The 12,084-nt window shown below is 41.7% G+C and overlaps 3 protein-coding genes across 3 annotated transcripts in view; 2 read left to right on the top strand and 1 right to left on the bottom strand.

The window, feature by feature from the left end:
* LOC306969213 (uncharacterized protein) overlaps positions 1-631 on the bottom strand; it is a 273,218-nt gene extending 272,587 nt beyond the window's left edge. The window contains exons 1-2 of the mRNA XM_079564812.1: positions 178-631; positions 27-118 (exon numbers count right to left, since the gene is read on the bottom strand). Coding sequence (XP_079420938.1) covers positions 27-118; positions 178-467 — 382 coding nt within the window. The 5' untranslated portion in view covers positions 468-631. The remainder of the gene's footprint in view (positions 1-26; positions 119-177) is intronic.
* Positions 632-820: 189 nt separating this feature from the next.
* Positions 821-3,141, top strand: pgls (6-phosphogluconolactonase). The gene is made up of 6 exons (XM_079564687.1): positions 821-922; positions 1,205-1,480; positions 1,595-1,702; positions 1,788-1,889; positions 2,743-2,883; positions 2,988-3,141. Exons 2-6 carry the CDS (start codon positions 1,217-1,219, stop codon positions 3,132-3,134), a joined length of 762 nt encoding a protein of 253 aa, XP_079420813.1. The 5' UTR covers positions 821-922; positions 1,205-1,216; the 3' UTR covers positions 3,135-3,141.
* A 2,724-nt stretch (positions 3,142-5,865) lies between these two features.
* On the top strand, positions 5,866-11,554 carry colgalt1a (collagen beta(1-O)galactosyltransferase 1a). Its single transcript, XM_079564945.1, has 12 exons — positions 5,866-6,230; positions 7,391-7,501; positions 7,591-7,711; positions 8,363-8,497; positions 8,573-8,777; positions 8,870-8,989; positions 9,398-9,474; positions 9,612-9,718; positions 10,020-10,152; positions 10,228-10,355; positions 10,776-10,982; positions 11,060-11,554. The coding sequence occupies exons 1-12, from the start codon at positions 5,917-5,919 to the stop codon at positions 11,325-11,327; spliced, it is 1,926 nt and encodes a 641-aa protein (XP_079421071.1). The 5' UTR covers positions 5,866-5,916; the 3' UTR covers positions 11,328-11,554.
* Positions 11,555-12,084: the final 530 nt, after the last annotated feature.

Genomic DNA, 12,084 nt, shown 5'->3' with positions numbered 1-12,084 from the left:
TAAGAAGTATAGTGAAAAAAGATCACTTGCAGATTGAGCGTGCTCTTTCTTTGATTGCAGATTGGTGTCTGTGGAGGAGGTGATGGTCTCTCTTGGACTCTCCCCAGGATGATGTGAACTATACAAAAGTAGTTATATTATAATTATCGTAGCACATGCATGAAAAGGTTAGCCCACCTGTTAATGGTTGATCGTTTCTTGTCAGGCTGTATCACCAGACCTCTGTCTGAAACGTCCCTTATCGCTGAAATGGGCTCCTGTCTGTTCCCCTGCGCCATGTAAAGTAGTTTCTCCATCAGCTGAAGTTTCTCTGTGAGTGAAGCGATTTCATTCCGTCCTCGGTTTATTTCTATTTTAAGCATCTTGGACTCGATCTCCACCAGTTTGCTTATTTCCAACACTGCGGTCTTGGATAACGCGTCCATGATTGAGGACAGCTGATTCTGGAAAGAGAAGACTGTCGACATGGCTTGCGTTGTAGGACAACTGAAACACTACCAATCTTAATAAACTCAATAAGGCTAGGCTTTAGCAGCAAAATACAAAATATATGCAGAGGCAACTGCGAGTTCATGTGACATGAGTCTCTGTATTTTTAACCCGCGACTTCCACATGTCGGCCAGGAGGAGGCATAGCGCGCTGCGCGAGTTTGGACAATCTTGAAACCATATTGTCCAAAATATTACATTAGTTTTTAACACTTGCTTTCTATAGACATTTAATAGTCTCGTTTAACGGCACTTATTGACCCTCAAATTAAATATTTTTTACCAACCATCATGCACCTTGACAAACGCTATTTGTGATTGGTTGGACCAAGCTTCTTTCAGGAAGTGGGGAATTGGATTAAGTTAGCCGACAAATAAAATAATCCCATTGGGTCCAAGTCTGAAACTCTAAACCCACGTTTGAGTTATTCAGGTACTTTTCTGTCCAAATATCCACATACCAACATGGTGTCATTTGCATAATAGCCACGAGTAAAGGTGGTCTTAGTGTGTCATAAAGTAGATTCATCGTGTTTGTCAAGCAACGCGTGTTTGTTTTGAATTTTATGATCAGATGAACATATTAAAAATGTACTATTTTAACTATTGTTTTGGATTCAGGCATTTGACTTGCATAAAGACTGTGTAGAAACCTGTTGTAACAGACTTCCTTATTTCTCAATCTTCACTCTAACCTCTAACCTCCATCCTCCAGATCACAGTCACAATGGCAGGTAGAAGGGTGGTGGCGTTCCCGTCCTCAGCAGAGCTCGGCCCCGCGTTGGCCCTCCTGGTGACGTCCCGGGCCGAAAAAGCCATCTCCTCTCGTGGCAGGTTCACTCTGGGTCTGTCTGGAGGGAGTTTGGTGTCCATGCTGAGCAAAGAGCTTCTCGGCCTGCCTCAAGTAGACTGCAGCAAGTGGCTTTTTGCGTTTTGCGATGAAAGGCTGGTCCCCTTTGATGACTCAGAGAGCACCTATGGGTTGTATAAGGTAAGCCAGTTCTGGAGAGTGTTGAAATGCAAAGGAGTTAACAATTAAAGCTCTTTTTTTAATGGAAGTCACCCAAAGCGCTTCACATTTGATATGTTTTTGTTGTTGTTTCAGAATCAGTTATTTTCTAAGGTCAATATCCCAGACAGTGGTGTCCTGGCTATAGACCCATCTTTACCTGTTGGCGAATGTGCTGAGGATTACTGCAATAAACTGAAAAATGTAAGGTTATCTGTAGCCTGCACTTCATTGTAATAAAGTTCTGCATTTCACACTTTAATACAGTTTGTGATATTGCATTCTTCAGGCCTTTCCAGGAGAGCCCTTCCCAGTTTTTGACTTGTTACTGCTTGGCATGGGACCCGATGGACACACATGCTCCCTCTTCCCAGATCACCCACTTTTAGAGGTATTTATTTACTATCAAACACATATTTTATCTGTTTCAAGAGTTTTGTTTCACACTTCAGTTCAGCATTACTTTGTTGACGATACTGTAAATTACCCCCAGTCAAAGCAGGTGGGCTGCCTAACTAATACAAGTATCACATCACACATTCCATTTTATGTGTGATTTTATTCTTGTTTTCTGTAAAGCGTCTTTGAGTGTCTTGAAAAGCGCTATACAAATAAAATGTATTATTATTATTATTATTATTATTATGTATTTAAGACATTTAGATGTGTGTGTTTTGCATTTTCTCAGTGAATTGTTTTGTAGACTTGGAAACCCTAGAAGTGAAGTGATTTAACTTCAGCTTTTTAACCTTTCTTTGCTGCATATTGTCCCACTGGATTTGTTGGTTCTTGTTTAGGGCCCGTGTTCTGGTCCGCAAACACATCACACATGTTTAATGACAGAGCCTCTCAAATTTGCGAACAGATCTGTACATTTTGGGGGATGAAATATAGAAACATGGTGATTTTAGTCAAGGAAAATGAAGCATGTTGTTCAGCTATAGGTCTGACCTACTAATCAGCGCCAAGTGGGGGTTCGGGCTTTACCTTTGATGTGGTCTTCTGTCCCCTATTTCACAAATGTATATTTTCCGTACACTGCCAGACACTCCCTCCTTGTATGAATAGGTTTTTATAGATCCAGCGCATGTTGAATCCTGTGGTCAGTGACTGCCGAGGCTTGTTACATGTCATGGTAATTCTCATGGTTTGCAGTTACAGTGCAGTTTTTGTTTGCGGTTCTCACTTTCGGTGACTCTTCTCATTAAATGTGACAGATGATGTTTGGCTGTGTCCTAATTTAGGAAACAGAAAAGACCGTGGCCCCCATCAGCGACTCTCCCAAACCACCACCACAGCGAGTAACTATGACCTTTCCGACTGTGAACGCGGCGCGATGTGTGGCTTTTGTGTCCACAGGGGGAAGCAAAGCACCCATTTTAAAGGTAACACTTTGAACAGTAAATTTTGCCTGCTGTGATATTTTCTCACAGCCACAGGAGGTGTTTGCTGACACGATTCTGGCTGAAACCTTTCCATGTTCTTGCAGGAAGTGCTAGAGGGCAGAGACGGTCCAGCGCTGCCTGCTGCTCGCGTCGTCCCACGGAACGGTGAACTGTTCTGGCTTGTTGATGACCCCGCTGCTGCCTCTTTAACTATACCAGTGGAAAGACCTGGTTCAGGGGCCAAACTATAGCGCCTCTAAGCAGTCAATCCCTGACTCTAGCCTGGGGAACAGAAAAACCTAAGACATAGACATTCCTACAATGTTAAAATGTTGTTCATAGAGAAAATAATCACAAATAAAATTATTAAAATGTCTTGAAATATAACATTTTTGGTATTATCTGAAACTGTATTGCTTTTGGTTATTTTCAGATACTTTAGAAGTGGGCAGTTATTCAAATACATTTTCTTGCGTCAATCTCAAGGTTTACATAGCCAAGCCTTTATTGATCTCACAATGGAGAAATTCACTTGTTACATTCAGCTCTCAAGAAAAAACACTCAGGTTGTGCAGAATGGACAGGAAATGTGCAAACAATTAAATAGTAAATTGAGGTGTCTTATATACAGTGACTAAATATGTAAGGGGCAAAAACAATAAACAATCAAATAAACATACTATAATAAAAAATGTCAGTATTAGCAGTGCAGGCTTACAGTCATGGTGCAAGTGGTTGTTAAACTGACGCAAGTGGGAGCTTTGTGACCACAATTAAAACGTGCTCTGCTCTTGCACTTCTTTTTAAACACCCACTGTGTTGAAAAAGTAAAAGCAGTATTTTCGGCAAATACACCTCATTTCAGGCCCTATACCTGATTATTTGAATACAAACAGTAAGAGGAAGCCACTAATTTAAAATGTTAGTTGCGGTCCAAGCTCATTCTTAACTTTCTTAACATATTTGTTGCCTCCCAATTCTTCACAGAGACGAGTTTAAAGGCACATTTGCAGGGTCATTTTTTGGGGTTATTTTCACAGAAATGCTCACCAACAACTAAATGACATTGATACAAATGCTATATAATTAGATGCACAGTGTTCTTCCCACAAATGTATAGGCTTACAATACACTAAAAGAGGACAAATATTGTTTTCATTTCGCTACATTTCACTTTCTATCTTTAATGTGTGTAAAAAAAGTACTATTACTTAACTAAATATTTTTGGCTATTCTATCACTTCTGTTCTTCAGTAACTTTAATGTGTACCATAGAGTTGTAAATACATAAAAAAGAAGTAAAATGTTGTTAATGTTAATGTGTGTAAGCTATGAGCACCATTAATTCTATTAATCTCTTACTACATGCCTTAACTGAGCACATTTTCTCCAGTTTAGATTTACTCAAATCTAAAAGCTTCTCGACTGGAGCTTATAGCCTATAGGCCAGGGTAACACCTCATTTGAAAGTAAGAGTGTGACATTATATTGATTATCTGATATATCGCGATATTTTGCGGGACGATATCGATACTTTTGAAGACGTCATTCACATTAATGAGCGACACATCATGCATAATAATGAGGCAGCAGTGCTCCACTGTTTTCACAGTCAAGAGCCCAATAATAATCAAGAATTCAGGACAGCAGGCGGAAACAATGCAGTTTTAAGCACTTGAACCAAACACTGTCACACAAATACATTTTAATAATAGTTTTTATATTTATAAATGGATGGAGCGTGAGATCGATAGACGGATCGGTGCGGCATCAGCAGTGATGCGGTCGCTGTATCGGTCTGTCGTGGTGAAGAGGAAGCTGAGTCGGGGGGCAAAGCTCTCGATTTACCGATCGATCTACGTTCCCACCCTCACCTATGGTCATGAGATTTGGGTAATGACCGAAAGGACAAGATCGCGAATACAAGCGGCCGAAATGAGTTTCCTTCGCAGGGTGGCTGGGCGCACCCTCCGAGATCGGGTGAGGACCTCAGTTACCCGGGAGGAGCTCGGAGTAGGGTCGCTGCTCCTTCACGTCGAAAGGAGCCAGCTGAGGTGGCTAGGGCATCTGTTCCGGATGCCTCCTGGTCGCCTCCCGCGGGAGGTGTTCCAGGCATGTCCTAGTGGGACAAGGCCTCGTGGAAGGCCCAGGACACGCTGGTGGGACTATGTCTCCGAGCTGGCCTGGTGTCGCCTCGGGGTCCCCCCAGAACAGCTGGAGGAGGTGTGTGTGGATCGGGAAGTTTGGGCATCTCTGCTGAGACTGCTGCCCCCGCGACCCGGCCCCGGATAAAGCGGAAGAAAATGGATGGATGGATGGATGGATATTTATAAATAAGATTGATTTGGGGTTGATTATATCCTTTAGCAATAGTACTGTAGTTTCTTGTTTATTTAAATGTAATGACCGATCTATAGACCCATTTTTAGTGTGTAAATCAGGGATCATTATAGAAAAGGTCTACAAAGCACATGAAAAGCATTGTAGATGATGAATAATATGTAGTACATATTTTACCATATGTAGTATGGTAAAATAAAGTTTAAAAGTAGCATTTTTTTTTTAAATCATGATGTAGTTCCCAGAGGTTACCACCCCTATTTGAAAGCTATAAAATTGATATAAACTGATCTTTATCCTTGTGTTGTTGCCGTTGCATTTTTGTCACATTTTTGTTGCTCTTTCGTTGGTCTTTATTTGTTTTTTGTTACTTTATTGCTGTTTTTTTTGTCACTTTTTGATTGTGTTTTGTCACTTTTTTGTTACGTTTAATTACTTTTTGTCACATTTTTGACGCTTTTTTTTTTCAAGAAGCTTTTAGATTTGGGTAAAGCCTAAAAAGTGAGAAAATGTGGTCGGTTCATGTGGTGGTTAAAAGAACAAAACGTGCCCATATTCCATCACTGAAGTTAAAAAAAATCCCATCAATCAAAAAATCAAGCCAGGGGCCCCATCCCCTTTAACCGCAGCCCGCCCCTTTAAGGCTCCATTGCGCACTGTTGTCACTTTTTAAGGAGGTGCGGCAAAGCTTTTATGCGCTGTGATGACCGCGTTTTGCGAAGCGGGTCCGTTTTCGCCCTAGCTTGTCTTGTTTATTCACGGTTTCAGGGGTTTGTTTTGTTATATTCCTTTGCCATGCACGGTCTCGCCTGGCTGCTCCCCCTGACCCTGTCATGCTGCGCTCCTGCCCGTGGATACTTCTCCGAGGAGCGATGGAGCCCCGAGTCTCGGCTGCTGGCTCCCCGGGTCCTGGTCGCCCTCATCTGCAGGAACTCCGAGCACTCACTGCCCTATTTCCTTGGCACCATTGAGCGCCTTAACTATCCCAAAGACAGAATGGCAATGTGGTGAGTAAGTGGAAGATGTATTTAAAGCTATTCTTGTACTGGGGAAGAAATCTTGATGATAATGTTTGTTGCGCACAGCGTGTCCAAAGTGTAGCCAGAGAGTGCAACTTTCTGAGTCCGAAAAGGGGTAGTAAGCAGACAGAGGTGTAGTGTCTTCATCTGTATACGTGGAGGAGGGGAGGAGACGAGCCCACGAGGGTCTGTGACAGCAACTTGGAAACATTAACAAATGGGATCATGTCTGAACAGGTCATGAAATCCCAGTGCCATCCCATTCCCTCTTCAACAACCACCAGGGAACCCACACTAACATTATCTTCTACATCCCTGTGAATGAATGCACTTTACAGAGGAATATAGTATTTGTTAGGTAGGCCTAGTAGTTTATTAGGAGCTAGAAAAAAATGTGTTCTACATTCAATCCCATTCTAAGCCTGTGTTTACTGTGGTTTCAGCCATTGGGAATATGCAAACACCAGTGCAATGTTATAAACAGTACACATGAGGTTTCTGTGCAGCTTTTCCTGTAAACCAAACGCTGGATCCAAATATGAACAAACTGTCACTTAAATCTTATACAGTCACAATTAAGCATCTTTTTCAGCTTTGAAGGCCTTGCAGAAGAGGCATATGCTCATTAAGTTGCTATAAATATACACACCCGCACAGAGCAAGCCAAAGTAAGTTCTATGCTAATATTTATTTGAGATCAACAAGAAGGGGATGTGGATTTCTGCAGACAAGATGGAGAGAGAGGACAGGGATGTTTTAGCAAGAAGGCGCTGTTTTCTCGCAAAGGCATGCAAAATCTTTCACTACACTTTCACTTGGCTGGAGTATACGGTGCTGAGTGCAGACAGTGCTGTTTCAGTGTTGGCTCATATTATATATAATTTATGATCGTGCTGAAGAGTCAAGTCACGTGCTGTAGCTGTACAGGTCTTTTCTTCTACTGGAGTTTCATTAACACTTTGTTCCAGTTCCCAGAGAAAAAGACAATGAGCTTGTAGAAAGTGCACACACAGGGCTATTGTTGTCCAAGCCACAATATCAGGTTTTAACTCCGCATGAACTCACAAGAAGCACTGACTTTCCTTCTCAGTCCTTTCTATGTAATTTACAATGATAATATAAAATTCGATGTCTGTAATATTTTCCAGGGTGGCGACGGATCACAATGAAGACAACACGACAGAAATTTTACGTGAATGGCTTACCAAAGTTCAAAACCTGTATCATTATGTTGAATGGAGACCCAAAGAAGAGCCCCAGTTAGTAACAGTTAATCATATCTTTCGTTTCACAAACCTTGGGGTATAAAGTCAATAATTTCAATGCAAAATCCATGTTGTCTCTGTAGATTTTATGAAGATGAAGACGATGGACCAAAGCAGTGGACAGACCAGCGGTATGAACATGTAATGAAGCTCAGACAGGTGGCACTGGAGTCGGCGCGGGAGATGTGGGCCGACTACTTTTTAGTAAGTCAAAAGTACTTATTGTACTCGAAAGACAGTGTAGTCGATACAGTTTGGCAAATAAAAGAAAAATCTCTTCACTGACCTTTGAGAATTTAGCATAAAATTCTTCAGTTGTTTACACATAGAAGGTTGTTAAAGCAGTACTAAGTAACTCATGCCCCTAGAGGCCATAAGCGCCACTGCAGGTGTCGTAGCATGTTGCGGTTTTTTACTAATTAATTGTCCGTGAGAGTAAATACTACGCTGACAGAAAAGACAAAGGGAGAGAGGGATATTGTACATTCAATTATACTTGGTTGTAAATACTGTTTAAGTGGCACTAACTCGCAGTTAGCTTTGCCCGTTAGCCTGTTAGCTTCTTCTTTGTGATAGTGTGTATTGGGGCCTCCGACCCGGTGCAGGGAAAGTTGCAATTGTGGTTTTCTAGCCAGAGACACCAGGGAGATATGAAAGACCCCCCAATCATCCCATTAACACTTGTATTACCCCAGAGGGACTACGAAAAGGATTTATTAAGATAAACAAGTTACTTTGTACTGCTTTAATCTCAAGGTTTACATGATTGCACACCTTAAGCAAGTATGTAGAGAAAATAGTCGCTTTTTATTTACTTGACAAACTTCTGCTCACAAAAACAATTTATTTTTGAAGTTGGTGGACTGTGATAACCTCCTCACAAATCCCAATGTCCTGTGGAAGCTCATGAAGGAGAACAAGACTATTGTGGCTCCAATGCTCGAGTCCCGTGCGGCCTACTCAAACTTCTGGTGCGGAATGACCTCGCAGGTAAAATCACAGCATGTGCCCTTGAATTGGTGTGAATTCATAGTAAACTCGATTGTTAATCAACTGGATTTTCAGGGTTATTATAAACGTACCCCGGCCTACCTGCCCATGAGGAAGCAGGTGCGAAAGGGCTGTTTTGCAGTGCCAATGGTTCACTCCACCTTTTTAATAGACTTGAGGAAAGAAGCATCCAGACAGCTGGTGTTTCATCCACCACACCCAGAGTACAGCTGGGCCTTCGACGACATAATTGTGTTTGCCTATTCTGCTCGGATGGCAGGTGTGCTCTCTCTACCATGCAACTTCACAACTAAAGACATTACATCAGCGAATTGTGAAATCTACTCAAAATGATCTACTTTCCTCCTTTAGATGTTCAGATGTTTGTCTGTAACAAAGAAACGTATGGTTTCTTCCCGGTGCCTTTGAGATCCCACAATAGTTTGCAAGATGAAGCCGACAGTTTCCTGCACACTGTTTTGGAAATAAATGGTAAGGATTTCAGATAAAAGATTCTGTTTCTATCTCTGTCTAGCTTTTGTAGACCATGTGGGAGTAACGTTTTGACCATGTAGTTAATCACTAGCTTGGTGCAATGAACATTAGCCTGACTTTGCTACCCTGGGGCATCACGTGTCATATTCTTCAAATCTGCTGACCTCTGCACACTGTGACCACCCCCTTGCTCTTGTCAAACTTGAACAAATGACTGGTCTTCTCCTTTCAGTGTTGTATTTACACACTGTTAACAAAGCATATCCACACATGAACTTGTCATCATAGCAATGGTCATTATAGGATTGGTGCATCTTCTTTCTGCTGCTTTTTCCTGTGATAACGTTATGCGTAGTCATTCAGTGCATTTAGACCATTTCTGCATCCATCTTCCCTCTCACTCAGTGCGAAACCCTCCTGTGATGCTGTCCAAGTACTTACCAGCTCCCGCTAAAGGACGAGATAAAATGGGCTTTGACGAGGTGAGTATAGGGAAGTGGGAAGATGGAATTTGCAAAATGGCACTTTTTTTTTTTTTTTTTCTCCATCTGTACTTAGTGCTGCAGCTCGCAATGAAAAGTATTGTAATAATACTGACTTCTATATTCCTTCCATGTAGGTTTTTATGATAAACTTAAAGAGGCGTACAGATCGCAGAGATCGCATGCTGAGGACATTGCAGCTTCAAGAGATTGACTGTAAAGTCATTGCAGCCGTTGATGGAAAGTAAGTGTTTAAACTTTTAAGGCCACTAGTATTACAAGCCAGGGTACCTTTATGTGTCCTGGTCCCAAATAAACAAAGACATGTCTTGAAGATGAACATTTGGTTTTCAAATCAATTTGTGAATTATTTATTGCCTGACTGGTGGCTGGTGATGGGTTTACTGAACAAGGGATAAAAAAACATGCACATATTTTAAAGCAGGGGATTATACGTCTAATTCTTGCTTCGGTGAAAAGCCAGGAATATACTGTAACTCTAAAAACATTAGCTGTTTTATAACAATGTCCCAATATGTTTTTAGGGCAATGAATACCAGTGAAATCCATGCACTGGGGATCCACATGATGCCTGGGTACAATGACCCCTATCATGGGCGCCCGCTGACAAAGGGAGAGCTCGGGTGCTTCCTCTCTCACTACAACATCTGGAAGGAGGTCTGTGGGCTTGATGCATTCACCAGTTCGGAGTGTAACCACGGTTTATAAAACAGATGTGTGTGACTTGTGTAGATTGTGGAGCGGGGTCTTGAGACGTCTTTGGTGATCGAGGATGACCTGCGTTTTGAGGTGTTCTTTAAAAGGCGACTCATGAACCTAATGAGTGAAGTGGAGAAAGAAGGCCTGGACTGGGACCTCATGTAAGCTTATGCTGTTTGAACTCATAGACTGAAGAGTTTATTTGCAAAAACAGACAGGCACATGCATTCTCTTCTCTGCGTTTTTCAATGATCATTCCATCTCATTGCAATAAAAATGTGAAGCCACTCCAAGTCAAATCCACTCAACATTGGTTTCAGTATTACATGTGGAGTACGGTGACAAAAATGAACAAGTGAGGGTAAAGAAGCCTCTGAGAATAAGCGAAGACAACCTAGTCCAAATCAATTGATGACTTTGAAAACCTTTGCTACAATGTAAAACCTCTGCATGACAAAGGGCTTAAACAAATCAAGTGACAACATAATGCAGTAAAGGATGGAGATACAATCAACCTTTTAATGTTTTTTAATTGTAAATATTTTAATGTTTCACAATCCTCCGTTTTGTCCATCTTGTAGTTACATTGGCCGGAAGCGGATGCAAATCGATCACAGGGAGAAAGCGGTGCCTAATATACATAACCTTGTGGAGGCGGACTACTCCTATTGGACGCTGGGCTACATGATGTCTTTACAAGGAGCTAGGAAACTTCTAAAAGCAGATCCACTTTCAAAAATGTTGCCTGTCGATGAGTTTCTACCTATCATGTTTAATAAACATCCCGTGTAAGTGCAACTAACTCATTTTTATGCCAGCTTCACTGATGTGTTTATGTACGTTCATTTTGATTTGTGGCACGCAGGTCTGATTACATGGAGCAGTTCGAGACCAGAGATCTTCAGGCTTTTTCTGCAGAGCCTCTTTTGGTGTATCCAACGCACTACACCGGCGAGGATGGCTACGTCAGCGACACCGAAACCTCCACCGTTTGGGACAATGAGAAAGTTCGGACAGACTGGGACAGGGCCCGCGCAGGAAAGACAGGGGAACAGGAGGAGATCAGCACAGAGGCTCAAAACTCAGACGTGCTACAGTCATCTTTGGACAGCACGGCCCGGGACGAGCTATGAGTGCATGTGAACCGTGAAGAGGTGCCAACGCAAAATTTTAACGAGTTTTCATTGCAACACAGCATGGACGTCAGATCAATTTTAAATGTGACTTATTAGTATTATAAAAATACTAGACTTGTCATTCTAAATGGCATTTGCAGTACACAATTTATATCTGTCATACAGAAATGGCCGTGTACTTTGATGAGCTTCACTGATTTACATTTCAGCCTTTTATGATTAACGCTCAATTGAAATGTTAATTTGTATCGTTTACAATCAACTGTATGTATTGGTTTATCTGTCTTGAATAAATCCTCTACATTTTTGTTATTAGGGCATCATTATTTAACTCCCCACTTTTCACCCTCCTTTTTGCTTAACTGATCTTTGTCCTGTAAAGCCAGAAAAATGGAATTCATTAAAAAATATGTCAGTATCTGCAGCAGTACTTTCAGATTTTCTGATGTAGCCAGTTCATGTTACTGTCTGCTGGCAACATTCAGCTGATGACCTGATTACATGTGCGATAAACCACAGTGCACTGTTTAAAACTGTATGGATGGGAGGGAGTGTGGTTGTGAATCCCTTTTTAAGTCCCTTCAAAATAAGGCCACACGAGTCTGCACACGCCAGACGCCACAACTTGATGAGTGTGAACACTTAGAAAATCGTAGGAGGCTTGGCAGTGAAACTGTCACTCTGCTCTCATGTGGCTAGATCTCATGTTGTAATTGTATCCAGTCCACCCAAATGTGTTTATTTTGAGCTGTTA

Source organism: Gobius niger (assembly GCF_951799975.1).
Source record: "Gobius niger genome assembly, chromosome: 10".
Taxonomy (NCBI): domain Eukaryota; kingdom Metazoa; phylum Chordata; class Actinopteri; order Gobiiformes; family Gobiidae; genus Gobius; species Gobius niger.
The sequence above is the reverse complement of the archived record's forward strand: the minus strand, read 5'-3'. Positions and strand labels throughout refer to the sequence as shown.

Bases quoted from the DNA above. Each gene is read 5' to 3' on its own strand.
- colgalt1a (XM_079564945.1), top strand. From the start codon at position 5,917: ATGCGCTGTGATGACCGCGTTTTGCGAAGCGGGTCCGTTTTCGCCCTA. The intron at 7,502-7,590 runs GTTAGTAACAGT...TTGTCTCTGTAG, and splicing joins AGACCCAAAGAAGAGCCCCA to ATTTTATGAAGATGAAGACG. The intron at 8,778-8,869 runs GTGTGCTCTCTC...TTCCTCCTTTAG, and splicing joins CTATTCTGCTCGGATGGCAG to ATGTTCAGATGTTTGTCTGT.
- pgls (XM_079564687.1), top strand. From the start codon at position 1,217: ATGGCAGGTAGAAGGGTGGTGGCGTTCCCGTCCTCAGCAGAGCTCGGC. The intron at 1,481-1,594 runs GTAAGCCAGTTC...TTGTTGTTTCAG, and splicing joins GCACCTATGGGTTGTATAAG to AATCAGTTATTTTCTAAGGT. The intron at 2,884-2,987 runs GTAACACTTTGA...ATGTTCTTGCAG, and splicing joins GCAAAGCACCCATTTTAAAG to GAAGTGCTAGAGGGCAGAGA.